General features: G+C 62.0%; 1 protein-coding gene across 1 annotated transcript; it reads right to left on the reverse strand.

The window, feature by feature from the left end:
• Positions 1 to 456: 456 nt before the first annotated feature.
• Positions 457 to 7,351, reverse strand: Rtp5 (receptor transporter protein 5 (putative)). The gene is made up of 2 exons (XM_070018957.1): positions 7,160 to 7,351; positions 457 to 2,073 (listed from the first exon to the last, which is right to left on the reverse strand). The coding sequence occupies exons 1-2, from the start codon at positions 7,315 to 7,317 to the stop codon at positions 594 to 596; spliced, it is 1,638 nt and encodes a 545-aa protein (XP_069875058.1). The 5' UTR covers positions 7,318 to 7,351; the 3' UTR covers positions 457 to 593.
• Between the last annotated feature and the right edge of the window lie 5,165 nt (positions 7,352 to 12,516).

Raw genomic sequence — 12,516 nt, forward strand, 5'->3', positions numbered from 1 at the left:
CTCCCCTGTGTCCTGTCCCCCCCGTGTCCTACCCCCCGTGTCCCCCTGTGTCCTGTCCCCCATGTCCTGTCCCCCATGTCCTGTCCCCCGTGTCCCCCCGTGTCCTGTCCCCCGTGTCCCCCCGTGTCCTCCCCCCATGTCCTGTCCCCCGTGTCCCCCGTGTTCTGTCCCCCGTGTCCTCCCCCCGTGTCCCCCCATGTCCCCATGTGTCCTCCCCCCGTGTCCCCCTGTGTCCTATCCCCCGTGTCCTCCCCCCGTGTCCCCCCGTGTCCTGTCCCCTGTGTCCCCCCATGTCCTCCCCTGTGTCCTGTCCCCCCCGTGTCCTCCCCTCCCATGTCTTCGCCCCCCCCCCCGTGTCCTGCCCACCCAGGGTCCTATAGTCCTGGAAGGCCCGGGGTGCCGAGTGGCCACACTCGCCCACCTCAGTATCTCTCCCTGCTCTCAGGTACAGTGCTATTAATTTTGCTTCACTTTATTGATGTTTGACACACAGAGAGAAGAGCTCAGAGCCACACACCCCTGTGAAGGAGACCACAGGGGGCCCCGCGGCTGAGGCTGCAGGAGGCAGATGGGCAGCAGGGGCGGCCTTGGGCTCACTGCTGGTAGGTGCCCAGGTTCAGTCGGTACACACACATCAGCCAGAAGATACAGATGGTCAGGGACACGCAGATCCAGAAGTCCTCGGAGGCCTGGGCTCCTGACCGGCGAGAGGACCTTCTAGAATGCAAGTCTTCCTCCCTGCGGGGACCGCAGCTGGACTTGCCAGACCGGGACCTCAGCGGCCTTCTCTTGTAGTGGCCGGAGGTGACCGCGCCGTCGCACCGGGGGGCACTGGCAGAGGGGCCGGAGCCCCTGCCCGGCCGGAGGCTGAAGACAGAGAAGGGGACGCTGATGGCCCCCTCTCGAATGGAGACGAGGCTGTGGGCGCTGTTCTCCGGAGCAGAGTCCTGGCCTGCAGAGGCCGGGCCCCGTCTGTCTCCCTTCTCTGTGGAGGCATCCCGGTCGTCGGCGTCGTTGCTGAAGGAGAAGGGGAAGGTGACCAGGGCCTCCTCGCCGTGGGCCGCGGGGCCGGCGGGGCTGCTCTCCGGGGGCGGGCGGTGGCCTCCCGCGGCGGGGCTCCGGCCGCCGTCCTCCTGCGCCGCGTCCTCGGCAATGCTCAGGACCGGGGCCTTGCCTCTGAGGGTGTCCGCTAAGGTCGAGGGGAGGGCGAGGGCGCCCTCCCCACTGGCCGTGAGGCCAATGGTGTAGAACCCGGGGGACGGAGCTGTCTCAGGGACGGCAGGGCCATTGCTGACAGAGATGGGGCCCTGACCCCTGGCCACGCCGACGGAGCTGGGCACAGAGCCCCGGCTTCCAAACAGAAAACCTCTGAGCTCAAAAGTCTTCACCATGTTGCCCAGAATACTTTGGTCATGGAAGATGGGGGCTCTGACATTCACCAGGACCCCTCGGCCTCCGGGCCCGGCCGCGGAGTCCCCGGACAGGTAGATGGAGCCCCGGCCTATCACCGGCGGGAGGGCGCCCTCGCCGGGGACGGCGCAGCCAGGGCCACGGCCGGCACCCACGAGGGTGAAGGGGACGGTGACGACGCAGGTGTCCTCATTGAAGACAGCACTGCCCTCGGGGGAGGGGTCCTCGGAGAAGCCCACCACCAGCAGGGGTATGGTGAGGGGCCCGCGGCCGTGACCCCCGGGGCTGCCGGAGGGGAGCAGCCGCTGGCCCTCGGCGCGGGCGGAGGAGCTGTGTGGCACAGGCCCCCTTTGGAGGAAGCAGACCCCCAGATCGCAGGCCTCGCAGCAGCCCCCCAGGAAGGCCTCGGGGCGCCGCGCTGGGCCCTGGGTGTCCCCGTAGCACTTCTGTAGAATGTACAGGACCAGTTGGCCCAGGAAGGCCCGGACGTCCCCGGGGCTCACCTGGCATTCCCTGCGGGTGTCCGGGGGACACAGCTGGCACGGCTGGCCCTGCACACGCATCCGCACCAGCCCCCGGCCCCCGGCGGCGTCCCACCGCACGTGGAATAGGATGTGCACGTGGGCCGAACCCCAGGTCCACGGGCAACGGCCACACTGGAGCCTGCGGAGAGAAAGCAGACACATGAACACAGGGGAGGGATGGAGCCGCTGTGGAGGCCCCACTGCTGGGCCCCTCGGCGCCGGGCTCGGCCTCCCGGCCCCCTGGAGCCTCACCACCCCGGCCCACATCCCACACTCAAACCTCAAACCTCAACGCTCGTCTGCCAGCCAGCCAGGGCCAGGGCCCAGGTGGCCCAGCCCCTGCTCTCGCTGTTCACGGGCTTTGCCGCCCTGAGTCCCTTGTCTGCACATGCAAAGAGCAGATCTGCATCTCTGTACCTGCAGCACAGAGCATCAAAGGCTGGAAAGCAAATGCCTGCTCGTGGGTTTGGTGCCCGGCACGCGGGTCCCCTGCGGCTTGCTGCAACCCGGGGCTTCCGCTGCTAGGTGACTCAGGAGGAGATGTGTCAGGGGTGGCCCTGGGGTCAGGCCCAGCCTGGACACAAGGATCTGTGGACCCCAGGTTCCCCACTGGTCCAGAGAAGAGGCGATGTGGCCAGTCAGGTAGCTCAGGCCCTCTCAGAACAGCACTGAGAGGTGACCCATGGTGGACACAGAGAGTGAGCCCATGTGAACTTTGTGAGGTGAACGAGCCAGCTGTCCATTGAAACAAAACCCCAAATTCAGGACCCCACAAGAAAGGAGCTGGAAGCTAGCACCCAGCTCAAGACTGTCATCCTAGACATCCAGGAAAGCCAGACTGAGCAGACTAGTCTCCAATTAGCCATCAAAATACTAGACTGAAGGCATCGCTCAAGTGGTAGAAAATCCCAGCTGTATGCAAGAAAGCTGAGAGAGAGTACGAGTCCCTGAGTTTCAGCCCTGGAATCCAGAAAGAAGGAAGGGAGGGGGGAGCAAGGTGCCATGCCACGAGTCTGTGTTCCCATCCTGTGTTCTTTCTCCTGGCTCATCTCCAGTCATCATGGCGTCCCAGTTCAGCTCTCCGTCAGAGCTGAATTGGTTACTTGGTATTGTTTCTGTTCTTTCTTTCCTCTCTTACCTGGTTCCTAACTGTGTGAAGGGTATTTGAGGGCTGCCGGCCTTCTTTGTTACAATGGGCGGCCTGCAGGCTGCTAACTATGTAATAAAGACCACGATGCAGCTTCTCTGATAATTCACCTTACGACTCATGGCAGCTGACATTGGAAAGCAGAGAAACTGGTCAAGTCAAGGTCAACAGCAAAACCATTGCTGCCAAGAAACACATGACTTTCACAGCCTAGCATGGAGCGTATCTCTTTGTACTTACAGAATTCACTTCTTTGATCCTTTTGTAATATCTTTAAGTAGCTGTACACAGACTTTTTATGAAGAAGGAAAACCATCATATCCTGGGTAATGCTCATTGTGATACCCTTGTAATCTACCGACAGCAATTTTTATTGTGGTCTGTAATCAAATCTCACTTGGAAAATAACTTGGTACAAATTGCTATAACTAAGGAAATTGAAGCTTATGAATTATATATGTGTTTTTGATTAAATGCAATTTATTGGAAAAAGAAACAAATTAAAAAAGCAAAATAAAAGAGGCAATAGAAGGGGAAAGAAAGGAAGGAAGAAAGAGAGAGAGAGAAAGAAAGAAAGAAAGAAAGAAAGAAAGAAAGAAAGAAAGAAAGAAAGAAAGAGAGAGAGAGAATAAAGGAAGGAAGGAAGGAAGGAAGAAAGAGAGAGAGAGAAAGAAAGAAAGAAAGAAAGAAAGAAAGAAAGAAAGAAAGAATAAAGGAAGGAAGGAAGGAAGGAAGGAAGAAGAGAGAGAGAGAGAAAGAAAGAAAGAAAGAAAGAAAGAAAGAAAGAAAGAAAGAAAGAAAGAAAGAAAGAAAGAGAGAATAAAGGAAGGAAGGAAGGAAGGAAGGAAGGAAGGGAGGGAGGGAGGGAGGGAGGGAGGGAGGGAGGGAGGGAGGGCGGGGGAGGGAAGAGAACCGCTGGGTGGTGTCCTGGGCAGCCTCTGGCGATGCCCGGCCCTGCCCTCAGCTTCGCTGGAGGCGCTGCTGGTAAGAGGAAGATCAGCGCAGGGAGATGCACGCTGCCGCAGCGGCCCCGGGGCCGGGCAGCTGGCTGCCCCTGGGGCCTGCCGGGCGGCCGCTCGGGGTCCCCAGACGCGTGGCCACTCCCTGCAGCATTGACACGCTACAGGTTCCAGAGCATCTATGTTCCCCGTAGGCCCTGCTTCAGGGCTGTCCAGTGGAACTTTCTGGGTGGTGGATCTGCTCTACCCCACCCTAACAACACCCTTCAAGCTCAGGAGCTCACAGAGCACACAAGCTCGGTTTGTGCTAAGGACCTGGGCTTCTCTGGTATTGAGTGTGGCTGAGCCTCTCCCAGAAGCACGGGTGGTGGTGTAGGCCTCTGTGACCGTGTGCTCAGGCCCCGGCGACGTGGCAGTGGCCAGCTCCAGGGCAGCGCGGCCTCTGCTCACCTTCCCGGGACTCAGAGGAGTCGTGTGCTACCAACAGCGCTACAGGACCTGAGGAGGCCAGCAGCAGACCCTCACCTGCCCCCGGTGGGGGGTCCAGACCTGGAGGTGCCCACTGAGCCCCTGAGAGACGCACCGGCAGCACCTAGAGGGCCTGGCTGGCCCAGAGTCTGCCTGGCAGGCCCGGCCGCGGGCAGCCCCCAGTGGCCAGTGGGGCGAAGGGGCCTGAGGAGCCGGCTGCTCTGCACTGACCAGTGCTGTGGTCATGGAGCGGTCCTTGACCCCCCCAGGCTGTGGTCTGGGCCCCTCCCCACCCAGTAGCCTGGCGGAGCTGAGCAGGGGCATCCTCTGGCTGGTCACTAAGGCTAGTGAAGTGACAGCTCCACCTGTGTGTGACACGGGCTCCACGTGTGTGTGACACAGCCCCCACCTGTGTGTGACAAAGCCCTCACCTGTGTGTGACACGGGGCTCCTAGTGTGTGTGACACGGGGCTCCCAGTGTGTGTGACACAGGGCTCCCAGTGTGTGTGACACAGGGCTCCTAGTGTGTGTGACACGGGGCTCCTAGTGTGTGTGACACGGGGCTCCTAGTGTGTGTGACACAGGGCTCCTAGTGTGTGTGACACAGGGCTCCTAGTGTGTGACACGGGGCTCCTAGTGTGTGACACGGGGCTCCTAGTGTGTGTGACACGGGGCTCCTAGTGTGTGTGACACAGAGCTCCCAGTGTGTGTGACACAGGGCTCCCAGTGTGTGTGACACGGGGCTCCTAGTGTGTGTGACACGGGGCTCCTAGTGTGTGTGACACAGGGCTCCCAGTGTGTGTGACACAGAGCTCCTAGTTTGTGTGACACAGGGCTCCTAGTGTGTGTGACACAGAGTTCCTAGTGTGTGTGACACAGGGCCCCCAGTGTGTGTGACACAGGGCTCCCAGTGTGTGTGACACAGGGCTCCTAGTGTGTGACACGGGGCTCCCAGTGTGTGTGACACGGGGCTCCTAGTGTGTGTGACACGGGGCTCCCAGTGTGTGTGACACAAGGCTCCCAGTGTGTGTGACACGGGGCTCCCAGTGTGTGACACAGGGCTCCTAGTGTGTGTGACACGGGGCTCCTAGTGTGTGTGACACGGGGCTCCCAGTGTGTGTGACACAGGGCTCTTAGTGTATGTGACACCCGCTCCCCCTGTGGGTGGCAGGTCCCCTGTGGGTGGCAGGTCCCCTGTGGGTGGCAGGTCCCCTGTGGGTGGCAGGCTCCCTGTGGGTGGCAGGCCCCCCATGTGGGTGGCAGGGTCCCTGTGGGTGGCAGGGTCCCTGTGGGTGGCAGGTCCCCTGTGGGTGTTAGGGTCCCTGTGGGTGGCAGGGTCCCTGTGGGTGGCAGGTCCCCTGTGGGTGGCAGGCTCCCTGTGGGTGGCAGGCTCCCTGTGGGTGGCAGGGTCCCTGTGGGTGGCAGGTCCCCTGTGGGTGTTAGGTCCCCTGTGGGTGGCAGGGTCCCTGTGGGTGGCAGGCCCCTGTGGGTGTTAGGGTCCCTGTGGGTGGCAGGGTCCCTGTGGGTGTTAGGATCCCTGTGGGTGGCAGGCTCCCTGTGGGTGTTAGGGTCCCTGTGGGTGGCAGGCTCCCTGTGGGTGGCAGGGTCCCCTGTGGGTGGCAGGGCCCTGTGGGTGGCAGGCCCCCTGTGGGTGGCAGGGTCCCTGTGGGTGGCAGGGTCCCTGTGGGTGGCAGGCTCCCTGTGGGTGGCAGGGTCCCTGTGGGTGTTAGGGTCCCTGTGGGTGGCAGGCTCCCTGTGGGTGGCAGGGTCCCCTGTGGGTGGCAGGGCCCTGTGGGTGGCAGGCTCCCTGTGGGTGTTAGGGTCCCTGTGGGTGGCAGGCTCCCTGTGGGTGGCAGGGTCCCTGTGGGTGTTAGGGTCCCTGTGGGTGGCAGGCCCCCTGTGGGTGGCAGGGTCCCTGTGGGTGGCAGGCCCCCCCTGTGGGTGGCAGGCTCCCTGTGGGTGGCAGGCTCCCTGTGGGTGGCAGGTCCCCTGTGGGTGGCAGGTCCCCTGTGGGTGGCAGGGTCCCTGTGGGTGGCAGGTCCCCTGTGGGTGGCAGGTCCCCTGTGGGTGGCAGGTCCCCTGTGGGTGGCAGGCTCCCTGTGGGTGGCAGGCTCCCTGTGGGTGGCAGGCTCCCTGTGGGTGGCAGGGTCCCTGTGGGTGGCAGGGTCCCTGTGGGTGGCAGGGTCCCTGTGGGTGGCAGGGCCCTGTGGGTGGCAGGGTCCCTGTGGTTGGCAGGTCCCCTGTGGGTGGCAGGTCCCTGTGGGTGGCAGGGTCCTGTGGGTGGCAGGCCCCTGTGGGTGGCAGGTCCCTGTGGGTGGCAGGCCCCCCCTGTGGGTGTTAGGGTCCCTGTGGGTGTTAGGGTCCCTGTGGGTGCAGCTGCGATCCCTGCACGCAGGCTCCTTGGAACAGCAGAGGACCCACCCATCCGAGGGCGGCACTGACCAGAGCCCCCGTTTGCAAAACCAGAGCGTCCCGGCCCGGGCTCCATGCCCACCCACCTCTGAGGACAAGGCCAGGCTGGCGTGTGCCCGGTGCCGATGCCACCGCTCTCCGGCAGACTCACCATGCTCTAAGGGCCAGGCCAGCCTGGGGCCGTGGCCAGCGCCCCCCCCCCCGACTGCCCAGGACGCCTCCCAACCCCCGCAGCAAACCTGGAAAGCCCTTTGAGCTGGTACTGGAGCCCGTCGCTGCCCAGGTGCCCCGCAACCAAGCCGCCCTGGGGGTGCAGGACCCAAATGTCCTGGGGCCTCCTCTCCGCCATCAGCTGGGAGAACACATCTGCCCACACGCCGGCCCCGGCCCCGGCCATGCTGCGCTGTGCTCGCGGTCGGGCTGAAGCTGCGTCTGCCGGACCCCAAGGAGATGCCCACGCTGGCCAATGGGCGGCCTCCACAGCAGCAGGGTCTCCATGGCAACCAGCCCGTCTGGAGAGGGGCGGCAGCAGAGACGCAGCGTGGTCCCCCGGAGCCAGCCGGCAGCAGCGCCACGTGGCGCACCGGCGTCCAGGCCTGGGCAGGCACAGGCCTGTGCTCACGCATCCTGTCCGCCCCCAAGCAGCCCACCCTTGCTCCTCTTACAGCACCCTGGAACGGGGGCCGACACGCTCCCTTGAGAGCAGCTGGTGTCCTGACCGGCACAGCGCCTGCCATTGCGAGCGCAGCGTAGCAACCCCACGCAAGGGCGGCTGCGGGCTCCTCCGAAGGTCTCTCCCACAGCCTTTTTCTTTCTTGAAAGTTTTTGAGACAATGGCTTGCTTCGCAGCCTAGGCTGGCCGCCGGCCTCGGCCTCCTGTGTCTGGATCTCCGATGTCCGCAGCCGCTGTGCCCGGCTTCCTATCCATGGGTGAAGGCAGTAAGAGTGGCTCGAGGGGGGAGAGCTGCAGCCGGGCATGGAAATCTAAGCGGCACCAAACATTCACATGCCAAAATACGAATGCCATTTAGCCCAGAGTCCGCAGAGACCCTCCCCAGACGCAGAGCTCCTGCCCTCCCCGGGTTCTGGCCACCAGCCTGGCCACGGCCACTCTGAGCGGCCTGTGCGGCTTTTCCACCCGCGATGGCTCTCTCGCCACGCCTCCACCCCCGCTGCCCCGTCTGCCAGGCCAGGAAGAGGCCAGGCCAGGTTGGCAGGATGGGACGGCAGGACTGGACAATGGCGCCCACCGTGGTGTGCAGTGTGCTCTGCCTCTGCTGAGTCCCCAGGCCCATGGCCGGCATGGGCGTGCTCAGCATCCGGCTCAGAGCCGGGTCCCAAGTGGCATCGGACAGCCACCACCCAGCGCGACGCCGGCCTGGAAGCCCTCAGAACCACCCTTTGTCCCCAACCACCCCCAGCCCCGCGTCCCCAGCACAGGGAAGCCCGCTGCCGGACGAGTCCCCTGAGGGGGGAGAGCAGCACCCGTCCCTCAAGCAGGGTCTGAGGCCCCCGGCAGCCACAGCCACGCGTCGGGGTCCCTGGGGTCCCGGCACCTCTAAGGAGGGGAGCGTTGGCAGAGGTGAGCGTCCGCGGGGGACCGCGGAGGCCTCTGGGTCCTCCGGCTGGCCGCCATCTGAGGCCCAGGGCTGGTCCTGGTCCTGGTCCCGGCCTTGGAGCCAGCCAGAGCACCAGAGCTGACTCCAGTGTCCACACTCCACTGTCTGCTGACAGTCCAGCAGCCCTTCCCCTCCCCGGCCCACTGAGGAGGGGGTGCCCTGTCTTTCCACCCGCCTGGGTTTGCTGGTGACACGGTCTGGGCCCGCTCTCCACGAGCCTGGCTGTGGTCTAAGTCAGCACCGGATTCACAAGAACAGACAGTCCCCTCCCACTGGCCGCAGAGGGGCCCTGGCCAGGCCGCCCCTGCTGTCTCTCGGCCACACTTCCACCCTTCTGCCCAACGCCTGAGTGCACAATGATTTTCCCCGCTGTCCAGTCCACAGCACATCTCAACGAAGGCTTTCTTGTGGTTACTGCACTTTTCACTTCTGACACTTCTTGGTTTTCTTTCAAATATATGGTCTCTTTCTTTCAGTTAAGTGCAGCAATGAGATAAAAGAGAAAATCACTGGGATGTTCTAGGAAGGCTCCTTAACATGGGACTGGAGGGCTGGGGGAACCCTACTCTCCTCATCCTGCGTTCATTTTCTTCTGTGGTCAGTGCTGAGATGATGGCTGGTGCTCTGACAGCCATTTTATGCCACAAGGTGTCCTGAGAAGGGCAGCTAGGGGCCTGGCCCCCTGACGCTGGTGACGGCTGGCGTGACCCGGTCATTACTCCATGATGTGTCCCTGCCTCTGCTTCTTGTTCACGTGAGAATAACCCAACTGCCCCTTCTCTTGTCTGAGGTCCTTATTACCACCAGATGGCTATTGCCATCTTAGCTGATGTGCTAGGTTTGTGTCAAGGTCCTGGGCACCACATGTGGGATGCTGCAGGCCCACCCCACGTGGGGCTCCCCCAGGGCCCCCAGAGCTGGGCCTCTCCTGCGGGCCCCATGGTTTCTGGCTGCTTGGGAACCATCTTTCCCTCCAACCAGCAGCACCGGTTGGTGGCCCTGCTGCCTCTCCCCGAGAGCCACAGCCTGGCCCTGAGGGTTCTGAGTCTTTGTTTGGTTTTGGTTTTCAGGTTTTTGTTGTTGTTGTTGACAGGTCTGGGACTTGGACTCAAGGCTTTGGTGCTGTCCCTGAGTGTTTTTGCTCAAGACTAGTGCTCTACCACTTGAGCCACAGCTCCATTTACAGCTTTTGGGTGACTGATTGGAGAGCATCCCTGTGCTGCAGGCGTGACCGCTGGGGCCCAACTCTGGCCCTGGGTCGGGGGAAGTTTGGAGCTGTGGGCGCCCGGCCTGGGAGGGAGTTTCCATGGCAGCACCAGCCCTGCTGGGTGTGGGAGCACTGGAGAACCCGCGGTCCTCCTGACGCGCAGGCTCCCCAGCCCCACGCAGGCGCCTCAGCCCTCCCCCCACGGTGGTGGGCAGAGCAGCGTCCTCCCCCTGGCCTGCCCGGGTGGGCACCACAGCTCCGTTTCTGGGCTCTGGGCTCTGTCCAGAGTTGGAGTGGGCTTGGGCAGCTGGCAGCAGGGTGGCCCTGAGAGTGGGCCTCACGGCCAGATATATCAGCCACTGCCGTGCCCCGTGGTCCAGTGGCCATCCCCCCCATCCGCTGGGCCTGGAAGGGGCAATGTGAGCCACGGAAACCAGGACCATCCCACCCTGCCAGCTCCTCAGCCACGGGACCACTGCATCTGTTTGAGAAGGCACAGCACACACAGCACAGACACCAGCACCCCGGCACGTGCACACACACACACACCTACGCACATACGACACACATGCACATTGGAAAAGTCAGAATCATATGCACACTCCAACTACTAACCGCATTCTAGAACACTTAGTAAATGGGGTTGGAGGTAAAAATGACTGTTTTAAGGAACAAGTGTGTGATAATATGTAGAAATGCCCCATTTAGGAACATTTAAATTCAGGTCTTAAATTGGGCAGATAATTAACAGCTCTCCCTTTAACTTCTGGGAAATGTTTCAGAGGCGCAGAAAGTTTTTATCTGCAAACCTTATTAACCGTTTCCTGTTCCAACCTCGCAAGCAGCGGTGAGCCAGACCGCCACCGCACGGAGCCGCCGGTCCACGCCCCGCAGGCTCTGGGTCAGCACGCAGTCCTCTCAGGATGAGCCCTCTGCTTCCTGCACTTCCTTGGCCCTGTCCCCGTGGGACGGAAACTTCCTGCTGCTGTCAGAGCGTGGGCTCCCCCCACACTTTCCACTCCTGCTGTCTGGCCTGACACAGCCTCAAGGCCCCGGCCCTGCAGACAAGCACTTCCCTTCCAGCAGGGAGGGGAGCCGATCCTGTAGGCTTCGTCACTGAGAACGTGGGGCCCAGGCTCCAGAAATGCAGGACACAGCAGTGACCACAGCTGCAGGGTGAAAACTGATGCTCACGCCAGCCCCACACACCAACATCCAAAACGGGTCTGCTCAAAAACCCAAAGCTGGAACCCACCAGAATGCACCTGGTCAGGGAACAGCTAAACAAACAGGATGCCTCGTGCTCACAACAGACCCTGGGGCCACGGGAGACAGAGACCACGGGTAGCCGTGCCATGTGGACAGACCATGTGGGCAGACATGTATAGCAGCAGGTATGGACAGACCCCAGGGTGCAGTACACGTGGACAGACCCCGGGGGGCAGTACACGTGGACAGACCACAGGATGCAGTACACGTGGACAGACCACAGGACGCAGTACACGTGGACAGACCACAGGACGCAGTACACGTGGACAGACCACAGGACACAGTACACATGGACAGACCACAGGACACAGTACACATGGACAGACCACAGGACGCAGTACACGTGGACAGACCCCGGGGGGCAGTACACATGGACAGACCCCAGGGTGCAGTACACGTGGACAGACCCCGGGGGGCAGTACACGTGGACAGACCACAGGACACAGTACACATGGACAGATCACAGGACGCAGTACACGTGGACAGACCCCGGGGGGCAGTACACATGGACAGACCCCAGGGTGCAGTACACGTGGACAGACCCCGGGGGGCAGTACACGTGGACAGACCACAGGACGCAGTACCCGTGGACAGACCACAGGACACAGTACACGTGGACAGACCACAGGGTGCAGTACACGTGGACAGACCCCAGGGTACAGTACACATGGACAGACCCCAGGGGGCAGTACACATGGACAGACCCCGGGGGGCAGTACACGTGGACAGACCCCGGGGGGCAGTACACGTGGACAGACCACAGGACACAGTACACATGGACAGACCACAGGTGCAGTACATGTGGACAGACCCCGGGGGCAGTACACATGGACAGACCACAGGGTGCAGTACACGTGGACAGACCACAGGACGCAGTACCCGTGGACAGACCACAGGATGCAGTACACATGGACAGACCACAGGACACTGTACACGTGGACAGACCACAGGACGCAGTACACGTGGACAGACCACAGAACGCAGTACACGTGGACAGACCACAGGACACAGTACACATGGACAGACCACAGGACGCATACACGTGGACAGACCACAGGACGCAGTACACATGGACAGACCACAGGACACCGTACACGTGGACAGACCACAGGACACAGTACACATGGACAGACCACAGGACGCAGTACACGTGGACAGACCACAGGATGCAGTACACATGGACAGACCACAGGATGCAGTACACGTGGACAGACCACAGGACGCAGCACACGTGGACAGACCACAGGACGCAGTACACGTGGACAGACCACAGGTCACAGTACACGTGGACAGACCCCAGGGTGCAGTACACGTGGACAGACCACAGGATGCAGTACACGTGGACAGACCACAGGACACAGTACACGTGGACAGACCACAGGACGCAGTACACGTGGACAGACCACAGGACACCGTACATGTGGACAGACCACAGGATGCAGTACACGTGGACAGACCACAGGACACAGTACACATGGACAGACCACAGGACACAGTACAC

The sequence above is a fragment of the Dipodomys merriami genome, unplaced genomic scaffold, assembly GCF_024711535.1.
Source record: "Dipodomys merriami isolate MVZ:Mamm:240054 unplaced genomic scaffold, mDipMer1.0.p SCAF_1, whole genome shotgun sequence".
NCBI classification, from domain to species: Eukaryota; Metazoa; Chordata; class Mammalia; order Rodentia; family Heteromyidae; genus Dipodomys; species Dipodomys merriami.

Coding starts and splice junctions, on each gene's coding strand:
- Rtp5 (XM_070018957.1), bottom strand. CDS start 7,317: ATGGCCGGGGCCGGGGCCGGCGTGTGGGCAGATGTGTTCTCCCAGCTG. Junction 2,074..7,159: donor CAGCTCAAAGGGCTTTCCAG/GTTTGCTGCGGG, acceptor TTCTCTCCGCAG/GCTCCAGTGTGGCCGTTGCC.